Source organism: Elephas maximus, chromosome 22, assembly GCF_024166365.1.
Source record: "Elephas maximus indicus isolate mEleMax1 chromosome 22, mEleMax1 primary haplotype, whole genome shotgun sequence".
NCBI lineage: Eukaryota > Metazoa > Chordata > Mammalia > Proboscidea > Elephantidae > Elephas > Elephas maximus.
This window is the reverse complement of record NC_064840.1, coordinates 79,825,781-79,849,009: the sequence shown is the minus strand read 5'-3', so window position 1 is coordinate 79,849,009 and position 23,229 is coordinate 79,825,781. Positions and strand designations below refer to the sequence as shown.

The 23,229-nt window shown below is 43.1% G+C and overlaps 1 protein-coding gene across 6 annotated transcripts in view; it reads right to left on the bottom strand.

The window, feature by feature from the left end:
- The window catches only part of FAT1 (FAT atypical cadherin 1), a 142,636-nt gene that overhangs the window by 71,965 nt on the left and 47,442 nt on the right, over positions 1-23,229 (bottom strand). For all 6 annotated transcript variants that reach the window (XR_007514836.1, XM_049865164.1, XM_049865167.1 and 3 more), the window contains exon 3: positions 7,037-7,351. Coding sequence is in view for 5 of the 6 variants with exons in the window: in XM_049865164.1 (XP_049721121.1) it covers positions 7,037-7,351 (315 nt within the window). In the remaining variant the exon portion in view is untranslated. The remainder of the gene's footprint in view (positions 1-7,036; positions 7,352-23,229) is intronic.

Below are 23,229 nucleotides of genomic sequence, written 5' to 3'. Positions count from 1 at the left end.
GAATAAGAATCCGGTTTTTTAAAGCATGCACACGCCTAAAAGCAATGTTTAAAATTCTCTGCCGATTACACACTGCGTATTACTCCTCAGAAGTTCAAACTGTAAAGCTCACTACAAGGGCACCTGGCAAGGCAGCATCACTTCCTGGGCTTGCCCGTGGACAGTGACACCTGTGAAGCTCACACTGGCCCATCTGTTCAGGACTCCCCTTCTTCTCTGTCCTTGACACACCACAAACGGAGCCACGGCGCTTCTGATTGCAGACGCCGTGGCTGCCAAGGCTCGGACAATCTAACATTCCCTGTGCCTGTCTCTCCCACGGTGATCAGCTGTACAACTATGTTAAAAGAAGCAAATCTGCCCCAGCTGACACCGATAAACAAAAAGCATTATAAAAATGTATGGTGTCAACAAGAGTGTGTATTTCAGCAAAGTAAAACAGACCAAGTCTCTTCTGTCTGTACACCATGAAGAAAACTGACCATTCCACTTACAAACAGAACTGTTGGAGATGCAGAAACATCATCAACCACGAACTTCCTGACGGGAAGACAGAAACCACTAAAAAAAAATTCACTCATGCTTGCAATTTAGAACCCTAAATTCAGAAGATTACTGAGCCAGTCCTAGGAAGTGGCTTATTTTGGTTTGTTTTGTTTTCTAAGAGATTCTGCTGTACTATGAAAAAACAAGAAAGAGGTATTGTGGGCTTGTTTTCCCCCTTTCCCAAATGGCTTTGTGTCTGTTAAGTGCCCATAAAACGTTCCAAGGGGTTGCATGTAGGCTTCTCCAAAAAAATTTTTTTCAAAGGCCATTATTTATAAAAATAAAACACACGTTACCTTTCGACTCTTCGTGTGGTATTCACGTTTCCCATCAAGGGCACCTGTGCCCCCATACGCCCACTAACCTTGCCCTTGGCCTCTCAGTTACCACGGCTTCAAGCTGTCTCCCAACACCCTGTACAGCATTCCACCATCCACTTTTACTACCTTCAAAACCAACCCCATCACTTCTCCAGGGCCCTCGTCCTAATCACACCCACCACAGCAGTGTGGTGCCCATTTCCTCCGGATGTGCTGACTACAGCCTGTGGCACACTCCCAGGACCTGCCTGTTTCTCCTCGGTACTTCACTTATGTAGCTATGAACTTTCACCTTTTAATGCACTATATAGTGAGGACTTAGTAAATACGTGACACATGAACAAACTGAATGATAATGAATTTTGGCTTTCTCTAGTGCACTGGACATTTTAATAATTTCTAGAGTCCCAAATTCATTTTACCACTAAGCAACAAAGAGCACTTTACTCAATAAATGTATCCAAGGGAGATGCATAAATGTACCAATCTACTAACATCTCCACTGCCTCCTCTGCCGTTAACAGAGCACCTGTAAGGTACCCGAGGGAGACGCGTAAATGTACCAATCTACTAACATCTCCACTGCCTCCTCTGCCGTTAACAGAGCACCTGTAAGGTACCCGAGGGAGACGCGTAAATGTACCAATCTACTAACATATCCACTGCCTCCTATGCCGTTAACAGAGGACCTGTAAGGTACCCGAGGGAGACGCGTAAATGTACCAATCTACTAACATCTCCACTGCCTCCTGTGCCGTTAACAGAGCACCTGTAAGGTGCCCGAGGGAGACGCGTAAATGTACCAATCTACTAACATCTCCACTGCCTCCTGCGCTGTTAACAGAGCACCTGTAAGGTACCCGAGGGAGACACGTAAATGTACCAATCTACTAACATCTCCACTGCCTCCTATGCCGTTAACAGAGCACCTGTAAGGTACCCGAGGGAGACGCGTAAATGTACCAATCTACTAACATATCCACTGCCTCCTGCGCTGTTAACAGAGCACCTGTAAGGTACCCGAGGGAGACACGTAAATGTACCAATCTACTAACATCTCCACTGCCTCCTCTGCCGTTAACAGAGCACCTGTAAGGTACCCGAGGGAGACGTGTAAATGTACCAATCTACTAACATCTCCACTGCCTCCTCTGCCCCTAACAGAGCACCTGTAAGGTACCCGAGGGAGACGCGTAAATGTATCAACCTACTAACATCTCCACTGCCTCCTGTGCCCCTAACAGAGCACCTGTAAGGTACCCGAGGGAGACGCATAAATATACCAATCTACTAACATCTCCACTGCCTCCTGTGCCGTTAACAGAGCACCTGTAAGGTACCCGAGGGAGACGCGTAAACGTACCAATCTACTAACATCTCCACTGCCTCCTGTGCCCCTAACAGAGCACCTGAAACACATGCAGGTGTGAGAGGTACAGACACAGCACGGCCTTAGTTAGGCCTGTGGCACCTGAGCCCTCTGCATCCTGCTCACACATTCCCCAACAGGCACGTAAAAAATCACTAATCATGAAACCCAGGGACCTAAAGGCCAGTTTTCTCCAAGACCCCAGAGGTAAAGCCTCACCATGACCCAGACCCCCAACTTCCAGCCAGTGATCTTCTCACCCAATCATCAATTAAGTACCATGGAGCCCTGGTGGTGCAGTGGTTAAGGGCTCAGCTGCTAACCAAAAGGTCAGCAGTTCAAATCCACCAGCCGTTCCTTGGAAACTCCATGGGGCAGTCCCACTCTGTCCTATAGGGTTGCTGTGTGCTGGAATCAACTCGACAGCAAAGGGTTTGTTTGCTTGTTTGTTTAATATGATTTATGGTCTTCCAGGTGGGGTTCTGGGTCAGTACATCACCAAAGTTTTCTTCCACCAGGCTCACTCTCATCAGCTTTCACAACCTACCTATTAAAAGTAAGTTTGTTTAAAGGTTTTAAGAAGACCACATACTTTGTAACCTGATGACCAGACCCAAATTTTATGCTGAATTAGGGGCATAGAGTCACCCAGAGAAAGATCCGGTGAACCTGTATTTACTACATTCTTTAAGCAATGTCTATGCCAACATCAAGATCTCTTGATCTTTAGAGACTTAGGTGATCTGTGGAATGATCAGATTTCTTTACTAACCATAGTTTGTAACATACATTCTCAACAAATATTCCTGTGTATTAACTACAGCCATCCTCCATTACCATCTGCCTGTAAATCATGAAGAAAAAAATTAACAATTCCTCTGTAAATCCTGATGAACTTCCCTCTGCTGTCCTGCCAGCAGGGTGCCTGGGCTTTCCACCCAGGGGGTTGGGAGCTAGTGTGTGGACTCCCGGGGGCATTTCTTCTCACTGAAGGAAAGGAAGAATTGAGAAGTCTCTGCAGACATCTCTTAAGAGCTGTGAGAAGGCAGACTTGACAGGACTGGCAATGACATATAAATAAGGTTTCCACAGTAAGACGGGAAACCCTGGTGGCGCAGTGGTTAAGTGCTACGGCTGCGAACCAAAGGGTAGGCAGTTCGAATCCACCAGGCGCCCCTTGGAAATGCTATGGGGCGGTTCTACTCCGTCCTATAGGGTCGCTATGAGTCGGAATCGACTCGACGGCACTGGGTTTGGGTTACAGTAAGACATAGTATCAGAGGGGTATCATCCCTTCAGAGGCCCCGGGGATAACCAGGGTTTCAAGGCCCCCCAAAATAGTTCTCATCTACACGTTTTCTTTAAGTCTCTTTCTTCTTTCCCTCTCTTCTCTTCAAGTATGAATTATGCCCAGAGTGAACAGTTTGCTCAGATATTCAAAAGGGCTTTTATTGCTTGCTCACCTGTTTCTTCATAAATGACTTCATCTGATCTAAAAGAGAGGCAGAAGATTAAGAAATATAAAAACATTTTCAAGCCTAATTCATAAAACAAATTTAAAATGGAGGTAGGTTCGTTCTTGAACTACCATCTGAAGGTTTTTACTCCTAGATTTCTGTCTCCCTCAGTGTCTGTGACCTCCTGCAGATTCTAGGCGAATACTTTGCTTTTGGTTAGCAGCTGTAGCTCTTACCTACGACACCACCAGTGTTTCCATAAGGCTCAATTATTCTTAATGATCAATTACTGGTTTTCTAAGAATCCTTCGTTTCTTAATCTCCTTCATTTCTCCACCAGAGAAGCATGCCAGAATCCACCCAATGGGCTATGGTATAATTGTCCCAAAGCAAAAAGTAACTACACATTCAAAATAAATCTTGAGCTTTGGTTTACTTTAACTGTCAAGAAAGACGGCACATAGGAGTACTAAAAAACGTTGACAAAAGCGTTTAAAAGTTAAGACTTCATCTTTTCATGAGACAAAATACAACACGCATCCACCACCTCTCTCAGGTGTCTTTCTACAGGCACAGTTACAACCCTTAAATTCCAACTTCTTTTCACCTTGAGAATTGCTTCCTTTTAAGTCCAACAAAGAAAATCATGAAATAAGAATGGTACTAAAAAAGGCACTAACACAGACAGGTAAAGCAGCCAAGGATGATTCCTCAGTTTTGATTTTCGTATAGTATTTCCTTTCCATATCAAAGAGAACCCCGTAGCTAAACCAGCGACTAGAATGAGGAAAAGCATACTACGTAAACACAGGATAAAACCCAAACCAAACCTGCTGCCATCGAGCCGATTCTGACTCATGGTGACCCTGCAGTTCTACAGAGTAGACCTGCCCCCTAGGGTTTCCAGGGAGCAGCTGGGGGGTTCAAACTGCCGACCTTTGGGTTAGCAGCCGAGCTCTTCACCACTGCATCACGAGGGCTCGAGAAACAGGATGGAGGTGTGTAAATTACCTAATAAATCCACCTCTTCAGAATTCTGTTAGATTCTACCTTTATCAACAAGTACTGAATGACTGCAGAACAGCTCGGTTCAAGGGCAATAATATATTTAATAAGGAGTTTTGTTTTCCACAAATAAGCTGTCTCTCAATGTCATATGGTGGTTCTTATTTTAATTCTGACGAAGAAATCAAAGTCCACGATACTCCACACATGACGTTTTCATTGCGAAAACAACAGGTAAGTTTTCCCTACACAAATGACGTTGTTAGCTGCTGTCGAGTCAGCCCGACCTGGCCCCCAACTCATGCTGACTCCATGCACGATGGAACAAAGCAACACCTGGTCCTGCGCCATCCCCAAGGCCGACTGCAGATGGCACTGTGGTGACCCAGAGGGTTCTCTCTGGCTGGTTCACTGAAGTAGATTGCCAAGCCTTTCCTCCTGGTCTGTCTGGTTCACAGAACTAGATTGCCAGGCCTTTCCTCCTGGTCTGTCTGGTTCACAGAAGTATATTGCCAGGCCTTTCCTCCTGATCTGTCTGGTTCACAGAAGTAGATTGCCAGGCCTTTCCTCCTGGTCTGTCTGGTTCACTGAAGTAGATTGCCAGGCCTTTCCTCCTGATTTGTCTGGTTCACTGAAGTAGACTGCCAGGCCTTTCCTCCTGGTCTGTCTGGTTCACTGAAGTAGACTGCCAGGCCTTTCCTCCTGGTCTGTCTGGTTCACTGAAGTAGATTGCCAGGCCTTTCCTCCTGGTCTGTCTGGTTCACAGAAGTAGATTGCTAGGCCTTTCCTCCTGGTCTGTCTGGGTCACTGAAGTAGATTGCCAGGCCTTTCCTCCTGGTCTGCCTGGTTCACTGAAGTAGACTGCCAGGCCTTTCCTCCTGGTCTGCCTGGTTCACAGAAGTAGACTGCCAGGCCTTTCCTCCTACTCTGTCTTATTTCAGAAGCTCCCCTGAAGCCTGTGCAGCATCATAACGAGCCGCCTCCTCTGACAGACGGGTGGTGGCTGCACATGAAGTACACTGGCCAGGAATCGAACCCAGGTCTCCCACATGAAAGGTGAGCCGTCAACTACTGAACCATCACTGCCCATCACACAAATGATAGATAGCTACGTTTAACGTTCGTTTTGTGAAATGACACAAAGTGAACTAATAACTGAGAAAAAAATAAGAGAAAGCACTATCAAATGTGGATCCAAGTCTGGGAACAAGCACGACCAGAACGCTCCTTAGAAACAAGGACGGCGAGACTTCATCTCACGTAGTTTGGACATGTTATCAGGAAGGACCAGTCCCTGGAGAAGGACATCATGCTTGGTAAAGCACAGGGTCAGCAGAAAAGAGGAAGACCCTCAACAAGCTGGATTAACACAGTGGCTGCAACAACGGGCTCAGACACAGCAAAGATTGTGAGGACGGCTCAGGATCGGGCAGTGGTCCACTCTGTCTGCTGCGAGTCGTAGGCTCAGGGTCGGGCAGTGGTCCACTCTGTCTGCTGCGAGTCGTAGGCTCAGGATCGGGCAGTGGTCCACTCTGTCTGCTACGAGTCGTAGGCTCAGGATCGGGCAGTGGTCCACTCTGTCTGCTGCGAGTCGTAGGCTCAGGGTCGGGCAGTGGTCCACTCTGTCCGCTGCGAGTCGTAGGCTCAGGGTCGGGCAGTGGTCCACTCTGTCGAACATTGGGCTGCTGCGAGTCGAAGGGACTCAAGTGCACCTAACAACAATTATCGAATACGACAGGATGAAGAATGGAATTCTCTCAGGACTCTGGAGGAGGGTTTAGAGTTGCGAAGCTTCCCGTTTGGAAGCAGGGGGTCAACGATGCTGAGAGAAAAGTTAGAAGGAACAGGTTTGAGGTGCCGGCTCAGGAAGGAACTACTCCCGATTTGAAGACCATTTAGTCCCCCTTCTGCCTGCAGAGATCTATCAGTGCTCCACAGGTACATTTAAGAACACAAACTACCATAAATGTGAATTTTTTATTTCATAAAATGTAGCATTAAGAAAATTTAAATGCTTAGCAGCAGCAAAACGTGCAATAAGTTTAAGATTTATCGCTAATTGAGGCGCTATTACTGAAACGATACTTGCTTTTTAACCTGAAAATGGAACTCCATTAATAAGCAAACCCATTAAAAAGCTTTCTAAAAACAAATTCAAAGGGAAAGAAAAATAAAACATTTAGACTAACTTTTCATCCGGTAATAAAGGCTTGTTCTGAATAATTTAAAAGGGGAAAAAAATCTATCAAAAGTCGAGTATGTAACAGATAAACGCTAATTCTTCGTTGTCCCCACATAAGGAGAGTTTCAGCACTTTGTGCAACGGTATTTTCACAAACCTGTTTTGGGGTGTACTGAGAAGAATCCTTGTGGATTCCCACTTGTAATTTTGTATGTCAGCTTGTCGTCAGAGCTAGAATCTGGATCGAAGGCCTCAATCTGGACCACGGACACATCCTTGGGGGAATTTTCCAGTATTTCTGGGTAATACACAGGCTCCGATGTCTGTGGGGCATTGTCGTTGACATCCTCCACCTCTATGTAGATCTCTATGAACGAGGAGAGGGGCACGACACCCTGATCGGCCGCGTAGACTGTCAGCCAGTAGTGAGAGGTCAGCTCACGGTCCAGTCGATCTGAAGTTTCTATGACGCCTGGAGAGAAAGAAGAAGAAAGCCATGAAGTGACACGTCAACATTAAGGACAACAGTCACTGTGAGAAAGTGTCAACTTGGTAACAAAATTCTGATTTAGTGAGGGCTACAAGTCGCTTATAGCTGCATGATACAAGCTATCTAACTTCTCTGTGCTCAGCTGCCCTCCCCGTAAAATGGAGATAATAACATGTTCCTGACAGGTTGATTAAATGAACTAATACAGATATAATGATTAGAATAGCACTTGCCACATAACGTAAGCTATAAAGGTATTTATCTTTAGTATCATGAGTACTAGGCAGGATGTTGGACAAGCCACAAATATCACCCCACGTGTCTTACCACAATCCAACGAGATGGGTACCAAGAGGTCATCCGATGGCCCAACACATCATTGTCCCAAGTCCCCACAGCCTGGTGCGTCTGCTTCCCAGACTGTGTTTGTCTGACTGCTGCCCTAGTTAGGGAAAGGGGCTAGGGGCAGCACTTCTCTGGACACCCTGGTTTGGTATCATCCCCCTTCGTACAGTGGTTAAGAAAACACAGCGTAACCTTTCTAAGTCCAGAATAAGAGGCTACTCAGGGCTCATGGGTGCTGAAACCCTTCAGTCTCTTCAGCCACCTTAAGCACACACAGGACAGCCAGGATGCTAATAACATAAATTCTCCGTCTATGCTACAAGCTCCATGTCGGCCAAAGCCACACCCTATTTGAATACCGGCCTACCTAGCACCTTACACAAAGCCCAATAATGATTCATTAAATAAATGAAGGGAAGGCACAACTAGCCTCAGTGAGGTTGATTCAGAGAAGTCCTCATCTGGGATGTACACTAGGATATATATTTTAAGTAAACTAGTAAGACATGGAGTTACAAGATTGTAAAGAAGAGGTTAGAGTGTAATGTTTTGGTCCCACCACTGAAATGAGTCAAAACCTCACTTAATCCAGTATAAACCTCCTCTCAGGATGAATGACAGTGGGAATATTTCTCTTTAGCAGTCTACCTTTTTATTCAAAGAAGTGATTTTGCCCTTTGGCTCCCAAAAGATACTTCTGCATTTTTTATTATCATGGTTTAATCATTCTGAACTAAAGCTATTTACAGGGTTCAACCCCATGGCCCAGGTTGAGCTCTGGAAACCCTACAACTCCAGAAACACTAAAGTTTCCCAATCGATGCAAAATATCATGGGAAAAACGGCAAACATCGATTTCAGCTACGCTTAGCAATGAAACAGTAATTATTTCAACCAAAAATAAATCCATATTTCTTCTATAAAATCATTATTTAAGTTAAAATATTTACTTATTTGAAGTTGTTAAAATGAGGAAAACTCATTGGTTGAGTGTTAGTTAATTGTATCTAGTTAATCATACCTAACACGGCCAAAAGGGTTTACGATTTGTATACAGCTAACTTCACTAGACAATAAAGTGTAAAATAAATCATAAGATGAATGTTTACTGTTTCTCAGAAGCACTGTACGTATTTACCACTGCTTCATCAATTCTTACTGAACCCTCAGAATGCATCTACAGGGTGACTTCCAGAAATGTGGACTCAAGCCTCAGAATCCCTAAATAAAAGGAGCTGACTAGTCCTCTACAGGGCCCCGGTGGTGAGATGGTTGACAGCTATGGCTCCTAACCAAAAGGTCGGCAGTTCAAATCCACCAGCCGCTCCTTAGAAACCCTATGGAGCAGTTCTACTCCGTCCTATAGGTTCACTACGAGTCAGAATCGACTCGACGGCAACAGGTTTGGTTTGTTTTTTTTAGTATCTCTGCACGGCAGGTAACTGCCAGAAAAACTAAAACATGTTTCCCTTTTTCTCTGGTCCAAACACAGTCAATGCATACTCATCTGTTTGCCAAATAAGTGAAATGCTTTAGTAAAATTAGGTGTCCTCAGTCTAAAAAAACAGTGCCCGTAGTAACCAAGGGAAATAATCATTTCCAGTTTCTCTCTCCCCACCCTCATCAAGTCATACAGAGGAAGTCAGGAATGACGGGCTGTACGATTTCTGTCTATGAGGACTTCATGTTGACATGATGAATGTCCACGTCCCCCTCTTGTGCTCTGCCAACTGATCACAACGTAACCTACTCACTCGACAGGTGAACGATTAACAGAAAACTTCGGGAGTACAAGAAGGCATACTTCTTCTGAGTTCTAATCCTCAAATAATTCATGCAGCTATCCACGTTTTAAAACTATGTCACTCTGAACGCGATTTAGAGGCATTTAATAACAACGATAATTACAGGGACAATCTGCTGTTTGCTATACATGCCAGGAACCGCGATAAGTGTCTTACACGCACTGCCTTATTTAATCTTTATATCCAGCCTGCCTATATGTGGTGCTATTATTCCCACTTCACTGAAGACAAACTCAGGTTATGAGAGATGAGGAACTTTCTCAGTCCTAGTGAACAGCAGAGTTAGTCAGACACTACAAGTCTGTGACTTTCGTGCCAGCGAAGTTCTCCGTCAATCCTGCATTAGACTGACAAAGGAATAAACAGAACTCGATGGGATAACTCTGAAAAGACCAGTCAAACCCCCTATTTCATCATCCTTTTTATGATTTTTCACATCAGTATCAGAACGAGAGGATTAAGCGCTCCTTTGATTATAATAGTTCCGTCTAGTTTCAGAGTAAGGAGCCCTGGTGGCACAGCAGTTAAGAGCTCGGCCGCTAACCAAAAGGTTGGCAGTTGGAATTCGCCAACTACTGCTTAGAAACTCTGTGGGGCAGCCCTACTCTATCCTACAGGGTCGCTAGAGTCCGGATCGACTCAACGGCAACGGGTTTGGTTTGTTTTTTTGTTTAGTCTCAGAGTGAGGGGAGTGGTAGCTCAGTGGTAGAATTCTGGCCTTCCATTAGGGAGAATCAGGTTTAATTCCCGGCCAACGCACCTCAAATTCCATCAGCACCCGTCCACCCGTGGAGGCTTCTGTGTTGCTACGATGCTGCACAGGTTTCAATGGGGCTTCCAGACTAAGACAGACTAGGAAGAAAGGCCTAGCGTCTACTTCGGAAAATCAGTCAATAAAAACCACGTGGACCACAACAGCTTGATCCCATTATGCACGGGGTCACCGTGAGTCCACAGGGGGTGACTTGACAGCAGCTAACAAGAACAGACTCAGAGTGGAAGGGAGAAAATAAATATAAAATGAAAATATATTATGAGGTTTACAATCATAGACCAAAAAAACCTTTTTTTTTTTCCCATCAAGTTACAGAATCTGGTCTGTAGGCATCTAGACTGTAGTGTACAGCTATGAGAAGCATTCTGCCTGGAACTAGCCCCTCTATTCTAACCAACCCAGCCACTGGCCTGGCCACAGGGACCCAAACCCAAACCCACTGCCATCGAGTCAGCAGTCCTACAGGACAGAGTAGAACTGCCCATAGGGTTTCCAAGGAGTTAGAAGGAGACATTTCGGAGCCACAGATGATCCCTGGATGCTCCTAAAACACGGCTCCTACTTAAATATGAGAGAAACCTAAGGACTGTAGGACTCAGCAACTGAAACATTAAGTGTTGATGAGTCAGGTCCCCAGACGTTTGTATGGATTCATAAACCATGTGCTTGTGTAATACTGCACAGTAACTACTGCGATATTTGTGTTTTGGTGTCTTTTAACCATTACATCTTTATAAAAGAAAACACAGATTATCTAATACTGCTTCTAGATAACTACAAAATAAAGTGAAATTTCAATCGCCAAAGGAAAGTGAGAGCACACCAAATAATTTCTCCTACGTACAACGAAAATGCTCAAATTCATGATAATAACACTTAACAAGGGTTTACTCCGTAACACACACACTGCTAGGTTCTTTACGTCCATTAAATCACTAAAGGTGCACAGAAATTCTATGATTTCAACCCAGCTTTACAGACGAGAAAACAGACGGTTAGGGGAATTAAGCAACTTGCCCAAGCCCTGGGGAGATTAAGGAAGCTGGCCACAGTTGCATGATGAGCCCCAGAACCTGGATTTGACTCAGTCTGACCCCAGAACCCGGGATTTTCATCACTGTGCTGTGCTGTCATCAATGTCCATGATGATCCAGGATGCTGGGGAACACGGGGGGCTAGTACCATGACGGAAGCTACGAAGAGTTTTCAATCACTGGAATTAAGGGTCCTCCCCACACTTCAGGGAACATAAAGAAGAAGAGAGGACTTGAAGCCTCTGCTCGATCACTGATGTTGAAGGCATAGCGCCGACGTACTTGTCTAAATGCAGACAACCTGCGTATAAGCATTATTTGTGCAGGGCTGTGTGTTTCCTGTTTTTCCATCCATCTGCTGACTCACAAGACACATGATGGACCCTTCTGAAACAGGCATGGAGTGCTGCATCACAAGGTCAGGCACCCCCAAGCTTCCCATCCTCAATCTAGAAGAGCAGACACCTAAGGTCTGGGGAAGGCCAGAAAACGGTCTGGGTGATCTGCAAAGACAGGCCAGGAGAAGCCTCAGCAACCTCAGAATCAAGAACTGTAGTCTGGGAATTCTTTCGATACCAGCCAGTGCAACTCCCTCATTTTTAAAGAATGATGAAGTGATTCACCTGATGTTAGCAAGTCAGCCAGGAAGACGTTAGAATCCGGAGTAAAGACCTCCTTAACCAGAGGCTCATCGAATCCACAACGTTCTCCACAGGAGCCCTAGCTCCCGATAGGACCAACATACCAACTGGCTAACAGTCTGACCAGAGCCGCAATTATTCCCCGGTTACTCTGCTTCCTACATTCTGCCCTGCTTCTTTGGCCAGTCCTTTCTAAAGCCACAAACAGCCTTGACTGACGGATTTCTTGTGTAACTGTAACAGTTACCTTCACTCAACAAAGAGAGACAAAGTTCTAAAATTCCGTTATGGAAACTTCTAATTACTACCTTTAGCAAAGGGGAGAAAACCTCAAGACTTGAGTCCTAGCCATCGTCGGACGTAAATCACTCTACTATGTCCATTACCAAACTCCAGCCCACCTCCATTTCTATCAATCCATAATCCTCTACCAACCAACTTCCAATAGTTACTTTTCTGAATCCTGGGTTATAAACTCACTTCCCTGAAACTAAACTCAAAGGAACCAACAAAAACTACAGTTTTTCAATGTCTCTGTAACACATACTCAATACTGCATTTTTCCCGGCACAAATCTACATCCATATACAAACTCTTCCTTTATGGTCTCCCTCCTGTCTTCAAATAGCTTCCTCTCTCTCAGCTCCCTTCTCTCTCGGCCGTTTCTGCTCCTCTTTTCGACTTCCTCTTCTACTTCCCGATGTATCAATGACAGTGTGTGACTAGTGGTTACGTGCTATGGCTGCTAACCAAAAGGTCAGCATTTCGAATCCACCAGGTGCTCCCTGGAAACCCTATGCGGCAGTTCTACTCTGTTCTATCGGGTTGCCGAGAGTTGGAATCGACTCAGTGGCAATGGGTTTCGGTTTAGATGGTAACGTGAGCCCTGACTGCAAGGGGAACGGGAGTGGCAGGCCACACCTCCCCTGGCGTTCCCTCCAGCCCGGAGAGCGCAGCATCCGGACGCCTCTCGGGGCATGAGGTTACGGCCTAGAGCAGTAAGACAAGGCGGCAATCCTACCACATGATTCTGTGATGATATTTTGAGACAAGTTTAGACAAGTTTGTTGCACACACCACCCAGCAGTGTTATCAGCAATCACTCCTTGGCTTTGATGATACACTACAGAAGGGATCGTGCCCGGCTTTCAACTTTGAGGACATTTTCAGAAAAAAAAAAGTTGTTAACAAGCTGAGACGTTTGAAAGAAACCGGAAACCTGGAGCTATTAAATAAAAATATTTATCATTCCAAACATACTCTCCAGGATGGCAAAACCACCACCAGATGTCACTGTGGAAACTATTTTAAATGTGTGTACGGCGGAAGGCCTAGACCAAAGGGAAAAAACCATACAATGTGATTTTTAAAAGAGCTGCAGTTGGAAATACAGCTCACAGCAAAATTCCTTTCTAGAAGGATTCATTAATGCCCATATTTAATTAAACAGGAATTGATGCTGCTGTCCCACAGCCTAGGTCAATCAAAGGTACAGTATTAGCTGCTCAACATAATGGTCAACAAGTAAATACTGGTTTCCAAGAATAACTGCTTCCTACTGCCCACCCCCTGACCGCTGACGGTGCGGTTACCTAGAATACCGTCCTCTGAGAAAGAAAGACCAACTCACACAGGGGGAGCAAGATGCATTCAATATGGTAACCTTTAAGGCAAAAATAAAGCTATTTGTACCCATAATATCTGCCAAAAATAAGCTAACTGACTTAAATTTCCATGGCTATAGAATACCTTTCTTCCAGGAATTTTCATACTTTATCTAACAGGTCTTGGCCCCTTTCCAGAAGGAGCCCTGGTGGGGCAGTGGTTAAAGTGCTTGGCTGCTAACCAAAAAGTCGGTGGTTCAAACCCACCAGCCGCTCCACAGGAGAAAAGATGTGGCAGCTGCTTCCATAAAGATTTAGTCGTGGAGACCCTATGGGGCAGTTCTACTCTGTCCTATAGGGTCGCTACGAGTTGGAATCGACTCAAGAGCAATGCGTTTGTGTTTTTGTTTTTGGCCCCCGGTTAAGCTCTGATGCCAAAGCTTTCAACAAAACCTTGTTCTAAGGGGTTCTTTAGCCACTTCAACTCCAAACTACGATCAGCAATGACCTGGCATAAATCTGAAAGCCGTACAGCCCACCCCCCACCTTCTGCTATACCATGTACTATATGTACCTCTTTTTTAAGTTTTCTGGAACCAAGCTTAAGGCAGCAATTGTATGAAAAACTGCTTTTGTCAATCACAAGAAAAAATGAAACATGAAATTTAACACGAAATATAATGTATAGTATCTTCCCTGCAGGCAAGGAGTCTACCTACTCTTTTCTCTCATTCCACATTCCCCTCCTGGTACACAGAGCAACTCTTTTGCAAGTAAGTGTTTTCCCAGGTAGAAAAGCCACGTTCACGTGAGAGAACAGAGACGTCAGTGTCCGTGGCTCTGCAATTAATCGGTGAATGGTGACTCAAGTTTTGCTGCTGATGTTGGAAAAAACTCAGAATTCTCACAACTGTCCTATCATGAGTCTGCTGCCAAGACACTCTTTCTTCTTTCAAATTAAATTTAAAAAGTAAACTACAAGCCTCTCACTAGATGCAAATTCTTTAAGAGCAGGCTTTTGTGAACTATTTTTGTTCAGGGCCTGGTAAAGAGCAAAAAAAAAAAAAATGTAGGCACTTAATAAACAAGATGTTGATCAAAACACCGAGGCAAGTCTGAGAAACCGTTACCCCTAAAAAAAGAGGAGCCTGAAAACCAAAAAACCAAACCCCGTGCCATCAAGTCCATTCCAACTCACAGCGACCCTATAGAAGAGGGTAGAACTGCCCCACAGAGTTTCCAAAGAGAGCCTGGTGGATTCGAACTGCCAACCTTTGGTTAGCAGCCGTAGCACTTAACCACTACACCACCAGGGTTTCCAAGAGACGTGTAAATGTCATGTGGGATCCTGGATGGGTTCCTGGGACAGAAAAATGACATCAGGGGAAAACGAAAGAAACCTGAAGGCACTGTGGACGTTAGCTGATGATAATGTATCAATATTGGTTCATTAACTGTAACAAACGTGTGTCGTACTAACGTTAAGGCACTAAGGACAGAGACAGCCAAGGGTGAGGTGGGGCAGGGACTGTGCGGACACTCCGTGCTATCGGCTCCATTTTTCTGTAAATATATATACATTTTAATTTTTTTAAAGGATGTCCATTAGAGCTCATAAAACGTAATTTGTTTCTATCCTTAAGTGATAAAAACTGTCTTTTTGAACTTATTTTTATCTTATTTCCATTAAAAACTAGATTTAGACCGATAATGCTGTTAGTATGTCAACTTCTTGAGGATGCTGTGAGAGGCTGAAACGGGTACACAAGAAACCTCGCATGTTGGAAGCAGAGATTTAAATGTTCCTTGTGAGTCGGAATTGACTCGACGGCAACGGGTTTCGTTTTTTTTGGTTCTGCCTGCTTCTGCCATTAGTTGGTAAAGCTGTGTTGTTGTTGAACATTTAAAATAGGAGAAAAGTAAGAAAGAAGAGTATAAGTTAAAAGCATTTGAAGTTCTAAAATGGCTGTTCAGTTCACTTAATCAGGGAATAACAGAAAAAAAAATGCTTTCGGTAGTCAAAAAGTATTTTTGTACAAAATACTTTTTGACTACTGAAAGCATTTTGTACAGTACGTCCCTTTTTATCTGAAGTATACAAAATAGTACTGTCACTGGGTTCACTGGTGTTGGTGATAAAACAAGGAAAATGTACAGTCTTATTTTATTTAATGGTTTATTTTGCAGAAAAAGACTAAAAATAAATTTGAGTAAATTAAGAATGTTCTACTCATATGTATACATAAAATTACATTGTTAGTTGCTGAAGACCACACACAAAAAGCTTACATTCCACGCTTTTGAAAATAAAAAGTCAGTCAAAAAAATTAAGTCAACTCAGTATGCCTCACACGCCAGGTGGTGTGCTGCATGCAACAGGTCTCTCTCTGGCCCTCTTACAGCTAAAAACAATAAATCAGGCTGTACGATTTCTCTCTCTCCCATTTATCTAAAGTCACTGTACTGATTACGTGACCCAATCTTTCAACACCAGGGACTTGCCATGAGTGTTCTTTTATGAGCAGCCATTTGCGATGGGGAACAAAGCAAACTCAGTGAAACGATGACGGCGATGGTGACAGTGATGACGTCATTATTAACGTATACAGACAGCGCTCATGATCTGCCTGATATTACCTTAAGCACTTCCCATATATCAACCCACTAATCCTCAGAGCAACCCTAAAAAGTAGGTAATACGATTACCCCTATTTCACAGATCTGTCTTGGGAAAAGTACAGCCAGAAGGTTCCTCAGAAGCAAGGATGGTGGGCGAGACTTCGTCTCATGGACTTCGGACACGTCATGAGGAGGGATCCATCCCTGGGGAAGGACATCACGCTTGGTAAAGCAGAGGGTAAGCGTAAGAGAGGAAGACCCTCAATGAGATAGGCTGACACAGTGGCCGCGACTAAGGGCTCAAGCATAACAATGACTGTGAGGAGGGCACAAGACCAGGCAGTGTTTCATTCTATTGTACACAGGGTCACCATGAGTCAGAACCTAACAACAACAACGTCACAGATGGGGAAACTAAGACAACGTAAACACTGGCCCAAGGTCATACAGCTTATTAGTGGTGAAACTGGGATTCAATCCCAAAGAGTCTGGGCCCAGACAACTACAAGGCCTCCAAGTCTCTAGCTGTCCTGTAACTGGAGAGGAGCACTGGGGTGGGGGGTAGGGGGCCACAACCTGCAATTCTACCAGAGAATAAGTTCTGGCTTCAATGGAATGTAAAACATAGTGATCACATGCACAAAATAGGTTTTCAGCTGTTTTCCCAACACTTGGTGATCTAGGTGAAGTATCTGATGCTGGAAACAAACAAAAACCTGTTTTTCTGTGCCATTAAGACATTAATTAAGCACGTTCTATTATATCAGGAAAGACAGGTTTATCATATTATGGTACGTATTACACAACCTTAAAAAAAAGGAGACGTTATGTGTGTATTAATTACATGGGAAAATGTCAGTGATAGGCAGCTATGGATTGAATCGTGTTCCCCCAAAATGTGTGCCCATTTGGCCAGTATTTCCAGTATTGTGTGATTGTCCACCATTCTGTCACCTGATGTGACTTTCCTGTGCTATAAATCCTGCCTCTATGATGTTAATGAGGCAGGATTAGAGGCAGTTATGTTAATGAGGCAGGACTCAGTCTACAAGGTTAGGTTGTGTTTGAAGTTCATCTCTTCTGAGATATAAGAGACAGAAGCCAGCAGAGAAACATGGGGACCTCATACCAAGAAACAAGAGCCAGGAGAACAGCGCATTCTCTGGACCTGGGGTTCTGCGCCGAGAAGCTCCTAGATCAGGGGATGATTGGTGACAAGGACCTTCCCCCAAAGACAACCAGAGAGAAAGTCTTCCCTTGGAACCGGCACCCTGAATTGGAACTTCTAACCTCCTGGACTGTGAGAGAAGAAATTTCTCTTTGTTAAAGCAACCCACTTGTGATAGTTCTGTTACACCAGCACTAGATGACTCAGACATATACCAACTGAATGAAAAATATAAATCCATATAAAGTATGATCTTAGTTCTGTTTAGTTTTGTTTCAGCAAAATAAACCACACATACACACAATTATACGCTCAGAGAAAAAAGGTCTAGAATAAACAAGGTAATGGTAGGCGTAATACATATTAGCCTAAGAGATTGCAACCTTTTTTAAAGTCTGCAAATTTCTATATAACGGATTTTAAGCCATATTCAAAATGTAAATAACAAATGAAACATAAGTGCTTGTAGTCCTTCAAAGATTCTGTGAGTAGAACCTTCTTGTATTTTTTTTCCCTTTAATCTTTATTAAATATTTTCAAGTATTTATCTGTTTCATTTCAGTACATAAATGGATATTGTGACAGCCTTGGCAATTTTAAACTATTTACACAGAAAACTACTTATATAGTTTTAGGTCTGGGAAATTCTATCATTATATCACCTGGTTAGGTCGTAACAGGTTAATGACTAAAGGGAAAGGTTTTCACGTAGCAACTGTCAAACTGTATTTTCACTATTTGGCTTGTGCAACGTGATGAACTGTTTTCAAATGGCCTTTCTCAGGATGCTCTTTTGACTCCTACAGAATGTTTCAGCAGGACTATGCAAATAAGGTGCCTGTGGTCCACCAAGGGGATTGGACAGCTTGCTAATAATGCAAATAAGGTGCATGGCACCCTTGTGGACGTGGGACCACCCAAATAAGGTGTCTGGAACCCCAAGGAGGGGATTGTTCAGTTTTGCCATCCCTCTAGGCTTAAAAGAGAGCCAATCCCACAGCAGAGGGGAACCTGACTACCACCCGGAAAAAAAGGTGGGAGTGGAGCGCATCCTCGGAACCAGGATCCCTGCACTGAGACCCTCCTAGACCCGGGAGACAGTGAGAGAGAGATGTGACAACGGAGAGCGCAAGATGGTGAGAAACTGCGGCAGAGAAACGGTGGCAGAGGCAGCAGAACCAGAGGACTGGCAGGAGACGGGCGGGTGGGGGCCAGCCAAGGGACCAAGGGCCAGAGACAGGCCTGCCTGTGAGGCACAGCCAGGAAGAGGCTGTCCTAATCAAAGGACTCTATGCTGAGTCCTTCCTGATCCTGAATTGCCATCTGTGACTTCCCTAATAAACCCCATAACTGTGAGTATGGTCTGCGAGTTCTGTGTGGCCAGTGCAACAAATTATCGAACCAAACAGAGACGGAGAGAGGGCCATGGGAGGGACGGCTGGTGTCAAAAATGGTAACAAGGTTGGCGAGTGGAGGCATGTCTGACCTCTGCCTCACAGGAATCACCTTGGGCTGCTGACCTTCATTCTCATTCCCCCTCGTGAAGTCAGTGGAGGTCAGACGGTCAGACACCCCACCACGCCATCTGTACTGTTTGCCTACTTAAGTCATTTTAATTAAAGTATACATCGACTCTTTCAATCCATTAAATTCGTTTCAATAACTTTAAATTTAGCTGAGGAAGCTTTTTGACTTGCAAACTTAAGAAACCTTTTATTAATTAAGTCCATAATCAGATTTTAAGCATCAAGTTTCAAGCCCAGGGATTTCCTTGGCTTTGTAAGTCATTCCCCAGGCAAGCTCTGCTAAGCCATGTTTTCATGCTTTGTGGACAAACAACCCTGAGTTCTGATTTCCAGGTCAGAATCACTGATGCCATAAATGAAGACTTTCAGGGATAAACCCTCTAAACCAGGACCATCTTTAAGTATCAGAAGCATTATCTGAGCACCTATTAATTAGATAAAACTACATACACAAGACGGCCTCGGGAGGAATTAAAATTGAAAATATACATTTACGTACCAATAGTGGTGCTTCCAGCAGTCTGTGTTCTATTTTAAAGCAATATGATTTCAACGCTGATTACTTTTCCCACCTTATATTTACTGCATGCGTTCCCATGACAATGGCTTTGGTTTGGTTTACTCTCAGAAAACACTTCATTTACGCCAAACACGCAAATCCTCAGTTACGTAAGCCTGGTGGTCTTTCCCATCTCCCATACGCGAAAGCAGAAGCTTAGAGCTGAAAGATCACTCATCTAAACTTACTTAATAAGCATCACAACAATAGTAATTAGTCAATCAATTACCCTACCAGGTACTCATCTAAGCATTTCGCATTAACAACTCATTTAAGCCTCAGAAGTTCAGTAGCTGCCCAAAGTCACCCAACTAGTAGCACAGAAGCCAGAATCCAAAATCTGGCAGCCAGCTCCAGAGTCCACACTCACAACCACCAGGCTGCTCTCTGCTTCTCCTGTCCCTGTGGCCAGCAGAGCTGTGATTTACCAGCCACGTTTAACTCTCGAGGCCTCGCTCCCTTCCTGTAAGTCCACGTAGATGGTCTTCATAAATCCACCAGTATCAGCGGGCGAATCGACACATCAAAAGTTACCAGCACTTGCCCAAGCTGAGAGGAATGACAAGACTGAAAGTATAAACCCAACTAAAATGGGCCAACCAGATAGATCTGTGTGCAAAGTTCAAGAATCCCATGTGATTAGGTCCATTCAGAGTAAAAAAGAAAAAAAGGATGTAAAAATATATACATAATAATCTAACACCATTCTGTATTTTTATGCAAAAATGCACAGACTAAATTTATATCAAATAACGCATGCTAGTTTTTTTTTTTAGGTAGATGGTATTATATTATATTATAATAACACTGAATATCACTGTGAAAATATCGTAAATTAGTTGTGAATACAGTTACTGTCACTGACTTTAAAATACTGAGTGGTAGATTCAGAGACCTAAATCTTAAGCCAGTAGTAAAGTCTTGCGTCAGACCAAAACTTATGTTTTGAGGAATAGCCCTCTCCTTGAAAGGAAATCTCAATGACTTTTTTATGGTTCTGAAAAGCAAAGTAACATACTTGTTTTTAAACTACATCCCATGATACCCTCCCCTCTTCCTCAACAAGGATTTAGTTTGTTTGTAGTGGCCTGGATCTTCTTAGGAACAACCTACAGAATCTGACATTTTTTATTTATACCTTCATTAATTCATTCAACAAACACATAGTAAGTTCCTACCACGTGCCAAGCACAACACAAGATGTTAAAGAGGAATATAATGAGGTCTTAGGAGAAAGATACTTAAATAAGAGCATACTGGATTTTTCTGCAAATAACGTGCACCATCTAATTCTGACAACTGCGCCTTCCCCCGCCTTGTTAAGTATTTTCATAAACACCACTACGCCAATTTTTTTACAAGTTGCTGTAAAAAAAAATCAGCACAGCATTCTTACAAAAACACCTCCCTGGGTGGTAAACACAGGTAGAAGGCATGCTGTTATTTGCGTATAATCTATTCCCTGGTGCAGCAAGGAGAGAAAGGAAAGAAAAGGTACCTGGTTTTCTAAACAGGTGAGAAGGACAGCACAGCATTTAACAAGCAGTTACTGTAATTATTCCCACTTATTTTATAAATACCTGTTACATAAAAGCCAAATGGATCCTCCTCTCCTGAGTCATGAATCCCTGACTGGATTTCATGAGGCAACATGCAAATAATTTCATTTTTTAAATACAAATTAAGACCTAACTCTACTTTTGAGAAAAAGTGGGAAGAAAAGGACATACACTAAAAAACAGCAGGACACAGAGATTAAAGTGATTTTTATTTTCTTCTTTGTGTTAATATTTTCTAATTTTTCTAGGAAAAAAGTAAAAATTCTTTCCATTGAAAGTATTTTTAAAATCCACATGTATGGAGGGTTAAACATAAAGTGTATCAACAAGAATCTCAGAAATGTAAAAGTAACCTTTCAAAGCTAAGAGTGACTTGCAGGTTTCCGTAAGCTGAGTAACAACTGCTGAACCATCTCTATCACAAAGTATGTTCCAGCATGAAGACAAGGCACTATTCAATGAGGAAAATGTCAGTTGAAACAACTAAGCCTCATGCCAAACTCCTCAAAGCACTCCCTTGCTAAAGAAGGAATGGAGTAAGACGCCTCCTGTATTACACTCGTCGCTGTATAAATAGAGCTTTTTCCAAAGGAGACAGTTGTCCCCTGAGTCCTAGAATGCATGTGGCTGGGAGACCGCATGTTAGGAGGCTTTCCTTCCTCCAAGATTTGTTCAGGCCCCTATGAAACGGATTCTAAACGCAGAAAAGAACAGCTATCTCTCTCAAAATAAAAACTAAGATGCAGATACAATCGGCTCTGAAAAAAGGTGTATTCTACTTGAACTGAATACCAGGTGAAGCAAATAAAAAGCTCATTTACTTCTTGGCGCCTCAGGGAATGGAACTGTATAAAATTCCCCTCTCTCTTCCTAGCTATTCCAAGGCGGCTGTTTTCCTTTACCTGGGCCTCCAACATCTGATCACATGGAAAACAAAAGTTTATCAAATTCTATTGTAACCACAATCAATTTAAAAATTTTAAAAACTAATTATTTTACAAGTTAAAGACATATAATTTAAAGGCAATACTTAGCTACCTTTAATATGAAATTTGCTATCAAACCTGATACCTATCAGACCATACAAGCTTTAGCTAGTTCAAATTAACTCAGTGATGAACTGATTTCCTTAACATGAGACAGTTATATCCTGTTTTATGCTAACAAACATTTCAATATAAATTAAACAACTAAAACAATAATACAGATGCAAAGCAAGCTTTGATTATTTAAACCTTACCGAAAATTTCCATTAAGGCAAAGATCAATTTGTAAAACCAAAAACCAAACCGGCTGCTGTTGAATCAATTCCAACTCATAGCGACCGTACAGGACAGAGTAGCTGGTGGATTCAAACGCCCGAACGTGTGGTTGGTTAGCAGCTGAGTTCTTAACCACTGCACCACCAGGGCTCAACTACTACCCTAACTTAACAACCACATCCGAGATGCCTCAGTGCTAACTGCGGCACATTGTTTATTAGCTACAGAACCTGTACTATTTTCAGCAAATGTAAAACAAATATCCCAAAATACAATTTACTTTGAAACATTGAGTTAAGGCAGCGTGGGGAAATATTCTTGCAAACTCATCAGCTTAGAGCCTCTAGAGAGAGAATTCTTACCTGAGACAATAAAAGAATGTATAAGATAGATTGGTGGGTCTCAAATAACTGTCACATGTCTACATGAAAAAATTAAAGCCAAGAACTGAAGCTGGGGAAAATTAAAATACGTAATAAATAAGATTACTGCAGTGGCCCTTATACTAACCTTTTGTTAATTCCCCCTATTGAGATCAAAGTCATACTTCAATAAAACCCACTGCCATCGAGTAGACATACAGGGACCCTACAGGACAAAGCAGAATTGCCCCATAGGGTTCCCAAGCAGCAGCTGGTGGATTTGAACTGCCGACCTTTTGGTTAGCACCCGAGTTCTTTAACCAGTACGCCACCAGGGCTCCGTTCTTCAATAAAGTAATGTTTATTAAACATTTCATTAAAAAATGAAATATTTTATGCTGTTACACTCCTAACCGCTAATAAAAAATGAACTGATAACACAAGATATAAACTATGAAAGTAAACATCATACAACCACAGCTATTAGAAAGGTTTATAATCAAATTAACTATACGAATATATTCAAAAGTACACAAGAGTTCATCACAAAACCAAATCTATTGCCATCAAGTCGATTCTGGCTCACAGCAACCCCAACGGA